Source organism: Cupressus sempervirens, chromosome 4 (assembly GCF_028749045.1).
Source record: "Cupressus sempervirens isolate cs-2001-9-10 chromosome 4, ASM2874904v1, whole genome shotgun sequence".
NCBI lineage: Eukaryota > Viridiplantae > Streptophyta > Pinopsida > Cupressales > Cupressaceae > Cupressus > Cupressus sempervirens.
Window position 1 is genome coordinate 513,689,535 of NC_143121.1, and position 21,502 is coordinate 513,711,036.

At 35.6% G+C, this 21,502-nt stretch overlaps 1 protein-coding gene across 2 annotated transcripts in view; it reads right to left on the bottom strand.

Moving 5' to 3' along the window:
- Window positions 1-578: 578 nt before the first annotated feature.
- LOC149562188 (protein STRUBBELIG-RECEPTOR FAMILY 8-like) overlaps window positions 579-21,502 on the bottom strand; it is a 61,056-nt gene continuing 40,132 nt past the window's right edge. For both annotated transcript variants that reach the window (XM_089825731.1, XM_089825732.1), the window contains exons 12-16: window positions 2,317-2,588; window positions 2,091-2,226; window positions 1,793-1,932; window positions 1,542-1,698; window positions 579-1,422 (exon numbers count right to left, since the gene is read on the bottom strand). In XM_089825731.1, coding sequence (XP_089681857.1) covers window positions 1,270-1,422; window positions 1,542-1,698; window positions 1,793-1,932; window positions 2,091-2,226; window positions 2,317-2,588 — 858 coding nt within the window. In that variant the 3' untranslated portion in view covers window positions 579-1,269. The remainder of the gene's footprint in view (window positions 1,423-1,541; window positions 1,699-1,792; window positions 1,933-2,090; window positions 2,227-2,316; window positions 2,589-21,502) is intronic.

A 21,502-nucleotide genomic window follows, 5' to 3' on the forward strand; every position in this document is an offset into this window, starting at 1 on the left:
ATTTAAAGATGATTTTATTGCGTGGAGATGTGACATTAGGTATGTGATTTCATATCTATAAAATTAAAATATTTTAAAAATAATAATCTATTATATAATTTTTTTTTTATTTGAAGACATTATATTTTAGATAGATAAAACTAAAATATTATATCATGATAGAAAGAGAGAGTAATATAAAAATTAGAAGTTTCTATGTTGATAACTTCTATTATCAACATAATAAATTCTACAAAGAAAAAGTTTATAAAAAGAAACAAATAACATTGGGAATGATTTTGTGTATCCCTTAAAAAGCGGCCTTATAAAGCATATTCATTTCAACCAAAACCAATGATACTTGAGATAAATAACTTTTTTAAAATAGAAAAATAAAGAATTATAAATTTTTAACTTTAGTAGGAGTATGTTTATTTTGAAAAAACAAAAAATAAATCATTATGATAGGTGGAGATTAATAGTGTACAATCAATATAATACTGTCGCCTTAAAAGGCAACTACTAACAACGCGGAAGTGAGTTATAGTTTTCTCTAATTTTGGAAATAATTGATCTTTGTTAAAAAAAAAATCCATATATACTCCACATAATTGAATTCCATTTTTTTTCCAGTGTATAAACAGAATGCTAGTATGTAGCACAAAACCTTAAAAAGTCAGATTACATAGATCCTTACCTTAAAAGTCGGTTCAAAATCTCTCGACTGTACATTCGAAGCATTCATTTTAAGTATTTTCTAATCCTCGGAAGAAATGGTGTTTGACAATCATATATATGGCACATTATCCCCAACTGAAGATTCAGATAATGCTATGTTTTCAGTGCTAAGAAATTTTAATAACGATAATCTTCTCGATCCAACTGATTTCGAGCCCATATGATTGGACAGCTTAGCCTGAGGAAAACTATCAACCGCTAGACTCAAAACTTTGGGCTGAGGTATGTTTTTCGTTATACATGGAACCTAACAATGTTTGAACAATAGTGGTAGAAAAGGACCTCGGCCTGCAAATTAATGTTGCTGATACTAGCTAATTCATTGTCTCCATTTGGAACGTGTTTTTGGGCTAAGTTCATATCTTTAAGAATATTATTGAAAATGTATGGCCATTATCTCTCTTGGACTAAAATTACAATAGGCATTTCATAACATGCTCAGCTGCTCAAGTTTACACTTGCAAATTATGTACTAGGCAAAGGATGTTACATAAGCAAAAGATTCGGTGACACTCGAAACAAGAGCCATCTTAGGAAAAGAAGACAAAATTTTCAAATTGAGAAATCTGATGGTTCGTGATCTGATTGCCTGTAAGATGCGCCCACTTCATCACCAGATCTTCTCTTATTGAGGCTTGCCCGTTGCATCAACCGAACCAAGGCTTGCACTACTTCAGACATCGGAGGCCGAAATTCAGGCTCAGGCTGCCATCCCAAATTGTAGAAATTAATATTTGAAAACTTTTAAATATTGCCATCAATCCTAAATGACAAGGTGCAAACAAAATTCTGGGCTGTATCTATGTAAGTTTCAGTATCTTTACCTGGACACACAACGCAATAATATCCGCAAACCGTGATAGAGACTTTGCAGGATATATGCCCTTCAATGATTGATCTACCATTTTTGACAATGCATCAATATCATGAAGCTGAGGTGTAGCCCACCTAACCAAAGATTGCTCTGACCGTGATCTTGAACTGCAGTACACGGGAAATATCTTACATGTGTGATGTGAAGCATATAACTTCCAATCATTTGCATCAACATACAAAAGATGCAAAACAGACGTACCTGTCCAGCGGCTTACGTCCTGTCAAAAGCTCTAACATCACCACTCCAAAACTGTATACATCACTCTTCACGGTGTAGATTCCTGACATGGCATATTCAGGAGCACTGTATCCAAAAGAGCCTAGCATCTGAGTGGAAACCTGAAAAAGATTTCGTAATACTGTTGTCAGCGGCTGAGGGTGACTACATATCGAGGATTAAACTAACAGATTTGAGAATTATTCAAGCAATTACGCAAGCAGTGGACTTCCATGCTAAACAACGTTAACTTGAGGTGCAAATTAGAAAACTTTCACACCTGACGTTCTGAGCTTGGATTGAAAGCTGCTACTCCACAGTCAGAGAGATGAGGGTTTAGTTCATCATCAAGTAAAATGTTTGCTGACTTGAAATTTCTATGCACCACAGAAGGCATACAAACTTCATGCAAGTACCTGCAGAATGTAAATGATTTGAACTGTAAAAACATTGAAGAATTTAGACTTGCTAAAATGAATTTTACTCTGTTCGAAAACAAAACTTACTCTAGAGCTCGAGCTGTACCCAATGCAATCCTCACTCGAGAGTTCCATGTCAACCTCTTACAACTATCATCTGTAAAGTGTAATATATCATGCAGGGTCCCATTGCCAAAATATTCATAAACAAGGAGACACTGGCCATGTTCTGTGCAATAACCCACAAGTTCAGTGATGTTTGAATGTCGTAGCCGTGACATGTTAGAAACAATTTCAAGAAAGTCTTCATCTTTCTGTACGGATAATGCTGAATTGTCCATCTTTTTCACTGCCAAAATCTAACATTTCATATAGATGATGCATTAGTTTGCATTCTTCCAAATGGAGACCACGGGTTTTACAAAAATCATCACTTACCATGAGAAAAAAATAGTAAAAACAAAGAAATAACAATTCAAACATTCTTTCCAAAACCATTACAAGTTCATTTTGAAATTTTTATTCAGGCCAACCAAGGTTCAAGAGAGTCAATCAACATTGACCAACTCTAAAACAAATAAAATTCTATACGTACGTGCTTTAAGGATATTTTAAGAGATCATGTATTTTCAAAGTTTCAATAAATTTGCCCAGATTTTCCCCATGTTTTTGCCAAGTCCCAAGGTTTTTGAGAATTTTGGGCCTGCCTAATCCGAGTTTTTATACAATAGAGAAAATCACCTACCATGCAGAACAGAATCAATATCAATTATCCGTCATCCTCATAATCTAAGCAAGGTTAGTGATGAAAGTATAAGTAGAGATTCTATTGGTCATCCTAGATTCGACTTCTTAGGTACCAACTCCAAAACATTGTCAAGATTTTTGCAATCTAGGAAGGCAATTTTTGGGTTAATAATCACAACATTGAGAAAATTGTGATAGAATCTAAATCTCAAAATCTTGATACCAGTCCTCGTGAAGAAAACTAAGTGACAAAAATAAATACCATGCCAAATCCTTAAAGAATTTAAGGATTTGTATCGCTTCACTAGTCCCTTTCAAAGACGCCGATTCTAACACATTAAATGGGAACCTGACTGTGATGAAGAAAACCAAGTAACAAAAATAAAGAACATGACAAATCCTTATAGAATTTAAGAATTTGTCTCGCTTCAGTAGTCCCTTTCAAAGATGCCGATTCTAACACATTAGATGGGAACCTGACTGTGATATGATGAGGCCTTGGTCAAGCATGCCTCCTTTCTGAAGGATTCCAAAGACTAGCTTAACAAAGGTATTGATCTAAAAAACAAGACTACAAAGGTTCCCCGCAATTAATTATCAGCAAAGAAAAACAAAATGAACCTTTCTTCCACCTTACTACTAAATTGCCGAGTCTAGTACATGGGTAGGATAAACTGATACAGCATATAATACAAAAAAAAGTAAATAATATTTACTATAGAATATTCAATAATACATATAATGACATTTTATTATTTAGCCATATGGTATGTAGTATACCATATTTAGTTTCACTTCTTTAATTAAATCATATAAATAAAATCTTTATAAAAATTAAAATTGTGTAATATCTAATTGTATTATTTAATGAATTTCTAATTTACTAACATATGTAGCATTTTATATTTCGAAAAATTGTATATATTCATATATACAATTATATCTTAATGAAATATGAAAACTATTTACTTGTATATGTATAATTGTTTTTAATAAATTAATAACACTAAATATAATATTTACTCGTTCTATTCAAATACTCTTCAAAGTATAATACAAATGGTTATTGACCATATCCTAATCGGCCATATTTGCACGGTCCATTCATTGAAGTGCTATGCAAGATATTCCGCAATATAGATTTATTTATCATAAAGGATACTTAGTTCAGGACTTACTACGCACAAGATACAAACCAAGACCCCATATAGAGACATTTTGTATACACGTGGCAATTTCACAACTTTAGTCCATTCATCAAAGTGCCATACAAGATATACCACAGTATAGATTTATTGACGCTCATATAGAGCTGGAACTGATTACTCTATGGCTTGTAGTTCTGACTTGACATCTGGTGCACTGACAGTATATGTCATGCAGGATATGCAGTTTGGGGCAGCTTCCACCTTAACTATAATTGTATTCCTTACCTAGCCCTTTCTTAACTATAATTGAATTATACAATAACCCCAAACAATCACATCAGTAATCTTGTAGCGATGGCAACCGAATCATATTCAATCATATTTTTCTAATTGTTTGTGTGCATTTTTCAAGAAAGGAAGTTTTACTCTTCCTTTATATTATTGGTGGTGCCCCTTCACCAAAGGTCACCACTCTTCCAAGATGGCCCAATAATTATCTTATTATCATATAATTATATTATCACAACAAATATTATAATATAGTTATATGATCATTGTGATAATATAATTATTATATTGATAATATAATTATTATATCACAATCTTTGTGTTATCGATGTCAGCTGAAAGAATCCGACCATACCTACAATAACATTAACACTGCCTCTTAGCTAGGGAGGAATCCTTCTTGATATATGAAGTATGTACTAATATACATCATGGCTACTCCTATGAATGGAAATGCAAATAACGCAAGAGCTCATTGCGGAATCACTCAACATGACATCATCATCTCATTGTAACGTTCACCATAGCTACTACAAAAGTGTGAATCAACACAAGTGTTGAGTCATGGAGTCTCTCACATGACCTCCACCATAGCTACTCCCACAAGGTGGATCCATCATGGTAACTCCCATGAATGGAAATGCAACTGAGCACAAGTGCCCATCACAAAAACACTCAACATGATATTGTCATCTTATCATGATCTTCACCATGGCTATTCCCAAAGGGTGAATAAACACAAGCGCTAATTCATGGGTCATCTCACATGACATACACCATGGCTTTTACCCCAAATTTCTCCAACTCAAAGAAAATTGCATACAAGGGTTGATGCCTCAAATTTCTCCCTCTTAGAGGAAAATGCATATAATAGTTGATACCTCAAATTTCTTCATCTCGAAGGAAAAATGCATACAAGGGCTAATACCTCAAATTTCTCCATCGCAGAGAAAAATGCATGCAAGGGATTGCACTTCAAGCTTCATCCTCAAATAGAAGAGTTCAATAACAAGGGATTGTACCTCAAACTTCTCCTTCATAGAGAAGCATTCATTAAAGTACATCTCAAGAAATCACTGATGTTGAGACTCCCTCTCAAGAAGTGCTTCATTCTCTACAAATATAAGATTGTCTTAGAAAATGCACAAACTTTACTCTGGCAAGAGTTTTGGTGAGAATATAGGCCATCTGATCATCAATACTGATGTATTTCAACTAAATAGCATTCCTTTGCACCATGTCTCTAATATGGTGATATTTGATCTCAAAATGCTTTGTTTTGTTATGAAACACAAGGTTGGATTGTACATCACTCTTGATGAATGCCATAAAGACCCTCTAGCCTACACACACAAAACTCCATACCATGTATCATAGTCCTTTGATTGCTACATTTTCCTAATCACTAGAGAAACCATCTTGCCTAGTCAACTCCCTTTGAATCAATATGACCAAGATCCTCAAAAGCCAACTGAAGAAGATCCTCTAGTTGTTCTCTTAGTCACGGAAGCATACCCTGCTCACATGGTCCCAATCGTAGAAGATATCTTTCTCCAAGAGACTCATCATCTAGTTTGGTCCAAATATGACTAAAAGTTCTAGATCCAAGACCATCTTGAAATTAGAATAGAAATCCACTTGCAGTCTACTCCCTCTCATTGGGAGAGCCCTCTTACTCAGCTTTATAATCCTAGATGCTACCATCACTTGCACAAATGCCTTTGCAACATTTCACAATTTAGATTATTAAAATATTAAAATAAGTTCCAATTTACTCCAATGACCAAAAAGGAGTTTTCGAAGTCACATTACTTCACGAGCTTGTTGATCCTTTACAAAGTACTAAATTTGAAGCTCTTTAACTCATACCATGACTTCTTGGAATTTAGCTCCCTATGAATGCAATCTCCCATCTTTCTTATGCTTCTCAATCTATCCGATTAGCATTAAATGGTTGAGATGAATTACATTGCTGCTCAATAGCTTTATGCTTGAAAAAAAACAGCCAGCTCGCTTTCTCCAAAGACCTAGGTATAGGGAATCACAACCACCAAGAATGAGACTCGACTCATTCTCCCATGCAAGTATAAACAGTTCCAAGAAAGACTTTGATAGATATCATCTAATAGCATTAACATACGCCAAAGAGAAGGATGAGTCATCCACACCACATGATATAACAATTATTGTTCGAATGCAACCTTTCTTTGCATGCCCAAATTAAATCCTTTGCTCAAGCTTCTCAGCTTGTCACAAATCAATTACAAGAAACCGCAATTTTAACGTTAGTATGACCAACAAGTACCCCACTATGAGGTGCTAATAAAAAAAATCAACTACAAGATATAGAAATGTTTCCTTTTGCTCATTTTTCACATCATGCAACTGAAAATTTATGTAAGATACATAACCTACACTTTTCATAGAAAAGTCAATTCCTTCAACTTCACATAAATCTCTTTCGTATGTGGATGAGATGTATCTTTCAAGGAATGTATTAGAAACATATTGATCAGCTAGGCTTATGAAGCACATAATGTAATGTATGATGCTTCTCAAAGCTGCTATTATCTATTATCTCAAACCAAGAATAATTAAGGTTCTACAACCATCCACAACATCTTGCTCTATTACTCAAGTATGGCCTTTTGGAACAAAGCACTGCTAGCACTTTGCAAATATCCTCTAATAGCATTAACATAAGTTAGAGAGAAGTATGAGTCATCCACACCACAAGATATAACAATTATTGTTTGAGCAAACTTTCTTTGCATGCCCAAATTAAATCCTTTGCTCAAGCTTCTCAACTTGTCACAAATCAATTACATGAAACCACAATTTTAATTTTAGTGTGACCAACAAGTACCCCACTATGAGGAGCTAATAAAAAAAATCAATTGCAAGTTATAGAAATGTTTCCTTTTGCTCATTTTTCACATCATGCAACCAAAAATTTGTGTAAGATAAATAACCTACACTTTTCAGAAAAAAAGTCAATTCCTTCCTTCACATATCTCTTTCGTATGTGGATGAGATGTATGTTTCAAGGAATGTATTATAAACATATTGATCAGCTAGGCTTATGAAGCATATAATGTAATGTATGATTCTTCTCACAGCTGCTATTATCTATCATCTCAAACCAAGAATAAATAAGGTTCTACAACCATCCACAACATCTTGCTCTATTACAAAAGTATGGTCTTTTGTAACAAAGAATTGCTAGCGCTTTGCATTATCCTTCAAGCTTGTACATCCACTCTTTTCATAGATGCTCAGTTGGATATGCAGTTAAAGAAACATCATGAGCAGCTTTGACCTTCAGCTCCTGCTATCTCCCCATACAAATTTCATCAGCTTGGAGACTTTCCATTTTGTATCTCTCGCTAATATTCGTCAATTTCCAGCCCTGCAACAATATCAATGATGAGACAATTGGTCCCCTTCCATTACTCATGTCACAAAAAAAATCTCTCTACAATCGAGGAAGCAATCTCCACATTGGAACAAAAACTCCAAGTCACGAACAAAAAGGGATCTTCCACGTGTAGGTAACCCATAACGAATTGAATTCATGGCGGCAAACTAAAATGTGCATAATAGCTCCCATGAACATATTTTTTATCCCACCACATATGAAGCAATGATTAATTCCAGCCTCTCAAATTTAATAATGATGAGCCCAATAATAATAAACCCTTCATGTTTTCTTATTTCAGACATACGATGGAACAACCAATACTAAGGCTCCCATTAAATATTAACATTGTGATATTTTCTAAGTCTCACACCTTTGTTGTTCCTAATATCTCCTTCAATAAAATGTCCCATGGCTCTGCATCCCACTCAGACTTGGATTGGACTCATCGTGATCCTAAAGAATCTATTCCTTGCTATCCAAAATACTCATCGATACCATCCTCCAATAATTCTAATAATAATAATCATCTTTGGCATTATTGCGACACTGTACAACTGTTCCATCCTTATTCGCTCATGACACCAACTTGTTGACAGTGATATCACTTGGTCACACATATCATCAGAGGCACACTCTGCAATATTACTCACGACAATACCTTCTGATTGCATATCATTCACCATTTGGAGTACAGTGACATACAGAGATCATGTATACAATATCTGATCCTTGGCAACAACTGTCATCAAAGTTCCTTTGACAATAAGAGATCGGGCAAACAAAGGCAAGTACAATTGAGCGCACTACAACATTTTGATAATCCTAATCAAAGCATCTTCGATCATCCTTCGTAGAATGTAATGATTGGCAATGGCGACTACAAAGTCGATGAGACTAACAGTCCTAATTAATTGATATTTCCATTTATGATTGGTCTCAGGACTTCGAGGGATTTGTCAATATTTCATTTGAATTTTAATATCGTTGTCCTTGATCCAAATACTTGATCCAACCATGGCTCTGATACCATGTTATTTTTCTAATTGTTTGTGTGTTTTTTCAAGAAAGGAAGATTCACTCTTCCTTTATATCTTTTTGTGGCAAAGTAACAAGAACCGGAATTGGCAAGGCCGAATCAATTTGTGAATCGGCCATGAATCAGAATTAAATCGGCTATGAATCGACAAATTAAAAAATCCCTTTAACTTTAGAGATTTTAACAATTTAAAACTTCCTTCATGCACCCTTTATTGAATATAACTTAAACACACTATAACATCATCAAATAAAAGTTAACATACATAAACATGGAACATAAATGATAAATCCATCACATACGTAACTATGTTACACATAAAATGTAAATTGTGGGTTGTAGCTGAAGTAAATAGAGATCATAAGATCATTATGATTCAAATCATAGAATGTATGTAAGATGAAGATCCATAAGACATCAAATCATAAACGTATGTAAGAATCTAAGATGAACATCCATAAAACGTATGTCTATCAATATCTATAAACAAAATAAAAAAAAAAGCTCTAGCTCAAGCCTCATCATCATCCTCAAGGTCGGTCGCAGCCTCAGCCTCTGAGTATCCAGTCTGCCTTCTAGAAAGGCGTATCCTCAAGGTCGGTCGCAGCCTCAGCCTCTGAGTATCCAGTCTGCCTTCTAGAAAGGCGTCCTTCTAGAAAGGTGTCTAAGGTAGGTCCTAGAGGACTACTGAGCCATTGCCCCTGCATGTGAGATGGGCTCATGAATAACATCACTAGGGCCTGTGTCTGTGCGTGCACGTGTGCATCTACCAATGCTTGAACATGCTCTAGCCTCAACCTCTCTATCCACCTAGTCAACCCCCTCATAGTCTTCTCTCACTTTTTCTCTTCTACTCATGCTAAACAATTAGAAGACCCTTTAGGGTTAAAACAAAGAGGAAAGGCAAAACAAAAGATTAAAAAAAATGCTTTTATTAAAAAATGAGTTCACTCTTTGGCTTGTCATGCGGCCGATTCATGGAGCTGATTCAGGCGATTCTCTGCATGAATTGGCGATTCATGGCAAAAAATCGGTGATTCGATTCACCGGCTCCAAAAAAATCACCATGCCTGAATCAAATCGCCGAACTAGCGATTTTGGCAATTTTTGGAACTATGGTTGGTGGTGCCCCTTCAGGGTCATCACTCTTCCAAGATGGCCAATAACTAATGATATATCTCATGTAATTAATTATATATTAATTAAATATATAATTACATTATCATAATAAATATTATAATATAATTATTATATCACAATAATTATATTATCACAACCTTTATGTTATCTATGTTAGCTTGAAAGAATCCGACCATAGCTGCAATAGCATTAACTGAATATGTTGCCACTTGCATTCGTGATGTCCATGAGTAGTGACTTGAGATCACTCTCTAAGACCTCCGAAGAAAAAATCATCCTTCTAACATGTGCATTCTTGTTAATACATAAATATATTATCACTTCAAATATTATAATGCAATTATTTATCACAATAATAATATGATAATTATATTGATAATAAAATTATTATATCACAACTTTTGTGTTATCTATGTCATCTGAAAGGAATCCAACCATAGCTACAATAACATTAAACATCGAATATGTGGCCACTTGCATTGATGATGTCCATGATTATGAGCAGTGACTTAAGATCACTCCTTAGGATCTCCGGATAAAAAATCATCCTTCTAACATGTACCACCTACACACACAAGTTTTATTTGAAGTATCTTACAAGTATTATAGCATCATAAATTTTACTTTCAAGTTTTTATACCCCAAATTCACCTCTTTTTATATTTACACAAAAAATCATTTGTCCAAGAGTTTTGCCAAAACCTTAGGCACACCTGTGCCAGTCTGGGATGAGTACAAACCTGTGCTACTCCAAATCTGCTCGTCCCTATTATGTATGAGTTGGAAATGGGACAACACATGCATTGCATGCATGGGACCTATGTTTGGACATTTCATGTTACAAACGTAAATGGTAGAATACTTGACTTATTAATCAAAGATCAAAATGATCTATATATACAAAAAGGAGACTCAAATAGAATAGAAACATTCTATTCTAGACTACACCTAAATATTAGAAACATTCTAATATTTACAGAGATATAATAAGATACAATAGTGAGCATTAAAAAGAAACATAAAGATTATTCTAATACCCCCCCTTAATGCTCAGTCTATTTACTACACCAATAGATCCCCTAAATTCAACTAACTTGTCAGGACCAAGGGGTCTTGTGAAAATATTTGTTGGTTGCTCTGAGGTAGGGACATAGAGTAACTGAATAGATCCATCTTCTACTAACTGTCGAATGTAATGGCAATGAAGCCCTATGTGCTAGTTCGTTCATGAAACACTGGGTTCTTGGCAAGTTTGAGTACTCCCTGATTGTCTAAAAACAAAGAAGTCGAACCTGCTTGAGGAATATGCATATCTGTAAGCATCTAACGAAACCAAACTGCTTCACAAGCTGCCTTGACAACTACTCTATATTTTGCTTCTGTAGAGGAGAGTGCATGTGCATGTTGCTTCTTACTAGTCTAGGTAACTACTGCAGATCCGATACTAAACACATTAGTCTAGGTAACTACTGCAGATCCGATACTAAACACATAGTAGATTTCCTGTCATCAATTGAGCCGGCCCAATCAAAATCAGTGAATCCACTGAGCTGAGGAGTAGTACTCCTTGTGTAAAGAAGACCATAATCTAAAGTACCATGTACATAGCGTAACACACGGTTCACTGCAATCCAATGATCACTCTTGGGGTTTGTCATGAATCATGAGATGTAGCTGACTGCAAAACTAAGATCAAGTCTAGCAGTAGTAAGGTAGATGAGACTACCTACTAGCTGCCTGAAGAGTGTTTCATCTACAGGAGGAGAATCAGATTATGTGGACAATTTTGGACCAATCTCCATAGGAGTGGAGGCAAGTTTGCAATCCTGCATTTGAAACCTGTCAAGCAAATTTTTGACATACTTGGACTGAGACAAAAAAAATACTGTTGTCAGTTTGCCAAACCTCAATACCTAAACAATAATGAAGCAATCCGAGATCTGTCATATCAATAAAATAAAATAAAATAAAAAAATAAAGCATTGGCTCTAATACCATGTTACAAACGTAAATGGCAAAATACTTTACTTATTAATCAAAGATCAAAATGATCTATATATACAAAGAGGAGAGTCTAATAGAATAGAAAAATTCTATTCTAGACTACAACTAAATATTAGAAACATTCTAATATTTATAGAGATATAATAAGATACAATAGTGAGCATTAAAAAGAAACATAATGATTATTCTAATATTTCACTCCTACTTCGTGTGCTAGAAGCCACTGGAATGAGGGATCATTTTGAAGACCACCCTCCTAACTAGGAAGCAATGTGCTAAAGGTGGAAACAAAAGTTGTATGCAAGGGAATTATGGTGTTTGAGCACTCTCTTCAAGAGGAGGGAGCATTTAATGATAGACGAGGGTTGATTTTGATGTTTGGTGGTGGCAGCATGTTAATGGATTCTAGGAACATTTGGAGAGGTAGGTAATGATAGGAATCCTTATATGATTGGTTATGTTGTTTGCATGATTTGTGTTGAGTCTTGTTGAACATTATCAAGGGTAGCATCAAGCACAACTTTCTATTTCAAAAAAAACTCTTCTAGAAGGGTTAACTCAAAGGCTTGTTGTCTTTGCATTCTATTTATATTTGATCCAAGATATAAACTTACTTTCTAATTTTCATTTAATAAACCACTTCAAAGTCCAGTTGAGTTTCTCTAAGCTAGTTCAGGATATATTCTATCTAGTCCTCTCTAATGCCAAGGCACATGAGCCTAATGATGGTGTGTTGAAGTGAGAAGAGATGTATAGTGTGTGCTTTAAGTGTGCTAGTTTGTGCATTTGCGTTTGACTTGTCTATTTTTATGTTAAGACTTTGGTGACGTTGATGGCTTACTCTGTTTCCTTTGTCTTTTCTCACTTGTTTTATTTTAAGTTTTGGGACTGTTGGTTCCCAAAACTGCAGATTGGAAATCCAAGAGCCTACCACTTCTTTGATAGAATTCCACAATCAGTTCTGGCCAACGAACGAGAATCACCTTGATTCCCCTCACTTCAGGCTCTGCTACACCTAGGCAGGTAGACCTTCTCCTACACCTAAAGCAAATTTAAACTTTGGAGTTCTTCGAATGGCAAATTCCTTAAACTCGATCTTACTAAAGTTGAATGTTGAGTTTCTGAAATAATTGAAGGAATTGTATAATGTTTGTCAATAATGAATTTTGATGCTTGTAGGAAGGAAGTTATAGATTTTTTGACTTCAACAATAAAAAGACCAGTGCCTCTGCTCTTCCAGGCAATAGAGTTAACTTCAGTGAATTTTCACATACAACTTTATAATGTTTTACACACTTTACTACCAACAATTAAATAATCAAGATGCGATAGATCAAATATATACGCAATCTTAAATTAGTCCAAATTGAACTTTAACTCCTTTGGTAGGGAGACAAATTGGACACAGATATGGAAACAATTAAATATTTCAATATATCTATGATGATCACATTTAAGATGCTAAATGACCATGTCCACTTATCCAGCATTTAAATTGTATACAGAATTCCAAAAAAAATAATTACAAAGGACTTTTCATCTGCAGTTTAAATCTCCATGCCATTTAAAAATAAACAAAAGACATTTTATTTTATTATAAAAATAAAATAATGGAATTTATATTACAAAATCGTGATGTTGCTCCTTATTCCTCCATACAATAAATGTTTTTGTTCTTATAAAAGATGTTGAATCTGTCTTTCAAAAGAACTTTGACCACCTTCTATTTATATCCCTTTTAAATTCTAAAGTTGTGACCTTTCCAATGAAAAGTCATATATTATATCCACACCTTTTAATTAATCAATAATATCGCCACAAACTCTACAACCTTTTATAACATATTCCATTAAGTGATAATTATATTCATCCTAGTCATGTTACTTCATTTCTGATGAATATCACTTTAATATTTATGATTGTTGTAAGTCTCTTTGCCTTGGTCCTTTGAATATATCCGGTGATAATATTTTTTTCTCCTGTGTATATTTTCCAACCTCTGACGGCTCCTCAGTCTTCATCACGTATGAAGAAGTGTTGTCATGAATGAAAAAATGACTTTCAATCAGGATGCTAGATCTTCCTTCTTGTCGTTATTGCCATTGTGCATCTCAGTCGTTGTTGACTTCGTGGCTTCCCATATATTTTCATTGCCTCAACACAGATGATGCGAACAGTATTCTTTTGAACATGATAAGGATAATCATTGTTGAGGGTGAGTGTCTAGACTGTGTTTCTTCAGAATAGGGTCTCCCACTCTAACATCTTCATCTCGTGTGCCATTCTATGACTTGTGTTTGTAAGCTTCGTGAGAGTAACCATCTTCAGAAACAGTTCACTTGCATTAGGTGCTAAGCCAGTGCCATCAATCATCAACATCAACAGAGTTTCTTCATTAATAGAAGAAGGCTTTTGAGCAATTATTATATAATCTTTCCTTGGCTTCATCCATACATATAAATATTCATCCTTGTATTCTGATAATGTCTCAGATGTATTCTGAAATCTGTGTATGTTCTTGGCTAAATGTCTTTGATTTTGGAAGAAACTCGCACTAAATCCATTTGGAGGGGTAGTGTACATATCTAAGAAGTTCTCTTGCAGAGATGTACCATATAAACAGCTATCAGTTAGAGGCTGTGATCGATTATTTCATAGCTGAAAGTACTTGCACTTGGTCTGAGATCAGAACACAATAATCTCTAGATATTATGTTGCTGGCTGGGTGCTGTACTTAGACCCAATGGAGCCATGCATAGCTGATAAACATAGAATCATAGATGGAACAGATCTGGGATGTTTGGAGTTACAGCCTTGGGTCTGGTTTTATATTTCACATCCTAAAGACACTCTATCAATCATTGAGTGGCTACAGCAAGATGACTAAGGCTGAAAAGCATCTGGAATGAACAGTGCATATCTGAGGTGTATTTTGGTAGCAACTTAGGTGGATCTTATAAGGTTAAATACTGCTGCAAGAGTTTCTCATGAAGAGTGCATTCTGGAGCATGTATTGGTACTATTGAGCATGTTGAACTAGGCTTTTAATTTCTTATATGTACCCTTGAACATCATAACTCTTCTACGATTGGCTGCATCTTATTTGTTGCTGCTTTGAAGCATACATAAATAACAGATGTCTCTGCACCTTCACAAATGACATCCTTTCTAGTTTCTACTGGTACTTGAGAAGCAGTATTCTTTAGCACTGATAGTACATATGAGCACACTGTTCCTAATGCTTGAGACTGAAATTGTCATAACTTTACAAGGTAAAATCCAGATTCTGCATATTGTGGATTGTTTGCAACATATGAAATATATTCATCAAGCCATTTCAGAAAAGGAATAAATGACCACTTCCAACACTCATATTTCATGAATAGAACTGTGTGGCAATTGTTTCCAACATCATAAATGGAGGCCCTAATTTTTACCAAAAAATTTAGGCCCCATCAGGGACTTTGATGACAAAAACTATCAGGACCTGAAATTCAAGTTGATGCTTTGTTTTGGATTTTCAAATGAATTTTGACTGATAAAGTGAATGATTGGATTTAACCTAAATACTCAAATGCGCTATTTAAATGACAGAAATGAAAGTTTAACTATATGTTGAGCCAATTAACTATCAAATCTAAGAGATTATTCTTTTGCTCCTTTTTGTGTATCTCAATGCTAGATGCAACTACATGATTTCAATTTATAAATGCAAAAATCATCTAGATAAAAATTTGTTATTGGTTTTCTACATGCAATGAATGCCTAACTATATGTTGAGCTCATTAACTATCAAATCTAAGAGATTACTGTTTTGCTCCTTGTGTATCTCAATGCTAGATGCAACTACATGATTTCAATTTATAAATGCAAAAATCACCTACATAAAAATTTGTTCTTGGTTTTCTACCTGATTTGAAAGAGGTTTCCTGTATGTTTTCATCTTGGTTTGCATTTGCTTTGATGAAAACGATTTTGTTGTTGATTGATTCTATTGATAGTGTTTACGCTGCTGAAATAAACCTAAAATTTGCAAATTTATGAACCCCTAAAGTTGAGGCCACCTGGCCTGGACAGCAGGGTTCGCTGCCAACTGTGAAGTTTCATCTCCTTCCAGAAAAAACAAGAAGACATCAGATTGCTGCCAATCGAGCAGTCTTATCTGGTATAGCAAGATAAAATTCAGATTTTAGTAAAAACCACCAACTTCTCAAAGAAGCCCAATTTTGTCTTGTAGTGACAGTTGTCTCCTAGAAGAAAATTAGATTTGTTTTAGTGACAGCTGTCTCCTCGAAGGAAATTAAATTTGTTTTGTCTTAATTTTATTTCCTTCTAGGAGACATCTATCTTGTAGTGACAGATGTCTCCTGGAAAGAAATTAAATTTTTGTTTTGTTTCCTTTTATTTCTGTTTTGTATCTTCTACTGACTTCTAGAAAGAGGCCAAATCAAATTGTTTACTCACCTTGCACAGTGAGTTGACCCACCCCAAGCAGGTATATATAGAAGACTCTGCTAGGTTTTTTGGTTATGCTGAATAATTTGTTTGTTGTTATGCACGTCTGGTGAAGGGACAAAACCTTCACATATCACCTCTGCTCTGTTGTGTACTGTGCAAACTCTATTTTGGATAGGCAATTCTGTAGCTTGAAATCAGTTGTTTAAGGATTCTATGTTCTGTAAGCAAACTGCTGCTGTTAAAAGATTTTGTGTCAGTAAATAAATCATAATGAACAAATGTTTAAAAGGTCTAAAAGGAGTTCAGTTACTTCTCTTGAAAATGTATGTTAGGTAAGCAGTCTGTTTTCAAATTTTAATGTTTAAGAAAAACAGAAGATTCAGATCCCTCAAACCTTAATGTAATTACAATTCATGCTAATCCAATCAAACGAAAATATTGTATCCACCTAATGTTAGTGTAGTTTTTTATTGTTCCTATTTTGCTAGATTTTTCCTACACTTTTAATAATCTCGCTTAGGTTAATAAAGCATGTCTTATTAGGTGAATGGTTGTGAGGTGTCACCTTCCTACATGTGAGCATCCATTAGCTATCTTGGGAAGATACTTTGCTATTTTTAGTCTAATAGATGGTTGCTCCTCATTGGTTGGTGTTGCCACCTCCTCCTTCTTCCTAGCCTATATAAGCATGCTACCTGACTTGTATTTGCATCTCTTGTTTTTGCATCCTCTTAATGTTATTTTACTTCTAGCATTTGCATTACTCTCTTGGAGACTAACTCTATGTTGCTATTTTGATTTTGTATCATTTGCATTCATAGTTTAGAAATTTATTCTTTGCACTAGTTTTCTGGGTTATTAATCTTTTCAGATTCTAACATGGTATCAAAATTTTTCTATGTGCAAGAGTAGATTTTAGTTTCCTTATTTGAGAGATTCGAGGGGGATGGGGGCTAATAAATTTTATTGTAGTTTTTTGAAAAATGAAGTATGCTCTTCTCTTGCATCTTTGGATGATCTTGAGAATCAGAAAAGTTTGACAAAAACATTTTTTCTCTGGGGTTTCAATCTCAAATCTGACAACCAACATGCATATTTGGAGTTTTCAATCAGTATTGCAAGTTCTAGCATGCCATTGATGGACTTAAGAAGCTGATCCAACATTTGCATGTCATATTTTGGTTGTTGGGGTCGTTTCTTGATTTTTGGAGCCATTTTTTACTGTTAAAGGCGCCTAATTTACACTACGGCTACATCTTCTGTACATCAACAAGAAAAACGCTTTCTGAGTTTTTGCATGCAATCTACATATTTTGGGTATCTTTTAGTTTTTGCATGCAATCTACATATTTTGTAGAATCGAGCGCGGAAAGATACAACCGTACCCCTCTCCGTTGGCAGTCGCAAATTTGAATACAATTTTCAAATGCCTCGTTCTTGCTCATACCGACTCCGATTTCAATGATTCTTGTTATGACCTTAGCTATTTTTTTGTGCTCTATCCACTAATGGAGTTGTTTTTGAATTTTCATGCATAAATTTTTCAGAAATTGTAGATTCTTGGCCATAACTGTGCACAGTTCTCGTTTTGGAAACTTCGGAGGATCATAACTTTCTCATACGACCTCGTATCGAGGCGATTCTTTTTTTGAAAGTGCGTGATTTTTCAAGTAGATCACAATGGTGCTATTTGTTTCCTTGATTATCGTGCCTAAGTTTCACTTTCAGCATATGCTCTTCATGAGGGTTTGTAATGCATTGAAATCAAGACCACTAAGTATTTCTTTCTAGTGGTAGTTGTAAACACACTAAAATAAAGTGCCAAATCATTTCTTTTCGAGGGGGGGGGTGTTCTTTGATTGAGTAAAATGGGGGGGGCGGGGCGCATTCTCGTGGCTGGGTTCTCTTATTTTTAACATTTCTTCATCATGGATCACACAAATATGTCCATCCTAACTCCATACAATTACTGAGTGGAAATCACGCATGACAATTCACTTAAGGAAAGTTGGATTAAATAGGATAACTATGGGACTTAAAACTGAACCTGATAAAGATGAAGATAAGCCTAAGTGGTTTAACAAATGTGATGAGACATATTGAACATTGTGTTTGTCTATTTCTCCTAACTTGCTATTTCACATTGAGTCTTTGGATACACAAAATGAAATATGGACAAAGCTAGAAACACTATTTGGCACACAAGATTCAATGAGGGATCATATGTTGGAAAATTAATTAATTAGTTTAAGTTCAAGCAATTTCAACACAATTCAAGATTTCTTCACCAAATTGAAATCACTAAAGTTGCAGTTAAAACAATGTGGAATTGAAAAGAAAGATGAACAACTAATTCTTAGTATTCTCTCTAAGCTAAGTTCAGAATATTTTGTGTTTGTCTCTACCTTCTATGCTACTAAGGGTGCACTTGGTACTCAATTCACCATGCCATCTCTAAATGATTTTGCTGTCAATCTCACTCGAGAACAGGACAAGCTAATCCAGATGGGCACTCTTAAGTCCTCTAAGTCACATGCCTTAGCTGCCAACGAAGGCACAAAAGAACAAAAAGGACAAAGTAGTAACAACAATAGTAAGGATGAGAAACAAAATAATAGTGAGGAAAAGAAGGATCAGATACCAATTGCTTCAAATGCAACTATTGATACCTCATCCTCTAAGGGCGATAAGCCTAAGAAAGAAAAGGTTAAATGTGCCTATTGTAAAAGACCCGATCATGATGAACATAAATGTTTGAAGAAACAAATTGATCACTTGACATACATTCTTGAGAAGAATAATATTAGTGTTCCTCAGTCTATCAAACAAAGTTCTAATGAAGGGTCTAACAAGGCAAAAGCAAACAAAGGGGAAAGGAAAGGGCAAGGCTCTTGTTGCAGTTGCTTCCTCACCATCCACTTGGGTTCTTGATTCGGGTGCTTCGCACCACATGGCTTCATCTAAGGAAGAACTTGCATCCTTGGAGCCATGTACTATGCCTTCTATTTTGATGGGTGATGACACTCCTGTTGAGGTGTGTGGGAGAGGTTCTGTTGATGTGGAGGATGGCACATTCCATGATGTTCTTTGTGTACCCTCATTATCAACTAATCTCCTATCGATATACCAGATCACTCACACAAGTTTAGGCAAGCGGGTTGAGTTCACTCCTGATTCAGTGGAGATACGTGAGTTGCATAGTGATTCTGTAGTTGCAGTTGGGAGAGCAGATCATCAGTCACGACTCTATCTGTTTTCTCACTTTGTTCCTGATCCTCCTTCATCTGTTTTGCTCACTCACTCTAATGATGTGAGTAAATTATGGCATGAGCTGTTTGGCCATCTTAACTTCCACTATTTGCATCAGCTTAACCAGCAGAGCATGGTCACAGGGTTGCCTTCGATTCAATTCTCAGGAGGTGTTTGCCAAGGTTGCATTCTTGGTAAGCATCCTAAGGAAAAGTTTGACAAAAGTAAGGCATGGAGAGCTTCACAGATACTAGAGTTAGTTCACAGTGATTTGGCTGGTCCATTTCAACATCCTTCTTTCAGCAGGGCCCGATATTGATGACCTTTCTTGATATACATGGGTGTACTTTCTCAAACAGAAGTCAGAGGTATTTGATCATTTTCAAGATTTCAAAAATTTTGTAGAAAAGCAATCTGGGAAAGCCATCAAGGTTTTGCACACAGACAATGGTGGTGAGTATGTCAACCATTGGTTTGAAAGATTTTGCACTTCAGAGGGAATTGATTTACAGCATTCAGTTCCATACAATCCTCAGCAAAAATGGTGTTGCAGAACGGAAGAATAGATCCTTGGTTTTGCACACAGACAATGGTGGTGAGTATGTCAACCATCGGTTTGAAAGATTTTGCACTTCAGAGGGGATTGATTTACAGCATTCAATAATTCCATACAATCCTCAGCAAAATGGTGTTGCAGAACGGAAGAATAGATCCTTGAAGGAAATGGCAAATTGTATGATTCACTCTAGATCTCTTGCACCACAGTATTGGGCAGAAGCCATTAACTATGCTTGTTATATCCAGAACCGTGTTCCTCACCGAGCCTTGAAGGGAGTTACTCCTTTTGAAGTTTGGAGCGGTCGGAAACCATCAATTAAGCACTTTCGAGTTTTTGGCTCCCCTGCATGGGCCCACATTCCTACAGAGAAACTTAAGGCCTTAGATCTGCAAAGCAGACCTTGCATATTTGTAGGTTAACCTAATGGTGTGAAGGGTTATCGGTTGCTCCACCCTACTACACATGAGTTATTCATTGAGAGGAGTGTTCAGTTTGAGGAGGGATCTTCAAGCTCGCTTTCTATCACTTCTCCAACTCCTTCTACCTTGACCTTAGAGTCACTTGGAATACATGACAGATCTTCTGATGAGTCAGATTCACCTGAACAGTCTTCTACCTCTACTTCTGATGCAAAAAGTGATTTAGAGAACTCAGCTCCTTCCTCTCCTAGTCATCATTCAGAGGTTAATGATTCCCCTCCAGATTCTCCATCTTCCCGTCCACTTTGGGCTAGACAGACCTTGCAGTCTGCAAGTGATTGGGTTGGGGATCCATCAGACACCAGGTGAACTCGTTCACAATTCTAGGATGCTCCCCATGTCTTCATTGCTACTGCCTTAGATCCACAATCCTTTCATGAGGCTTCTGGTATTCCTGAGTGGGATACAGCTATGCAGGAAGAGTATAGTTCCTTGATGAGGAACCACACTTGGGATCTTGTCCCTCTTCCTAAAGGAAGAAAACTTGTTCGATGTAAGTGGATCTATCGGACAAAATTTGCAGCAAATGGGTCAGTTGACAAACACAAGGCTCACTTAGTCGCCAAAGGATTCTCCCAAGTTCCTGGGATTGACTACTCTGAGACTTTTGCGCCAATTGCTCGAATGAATTCCATTTGAATTATTCTTGCCATTGCTGCAACTAATCGTTTGGAAGTACATCAAATGGATTTGAAGAGTGCTTTTTTTCATGGTGACCTTCCTGAGGAGATCTACATGGAGCAG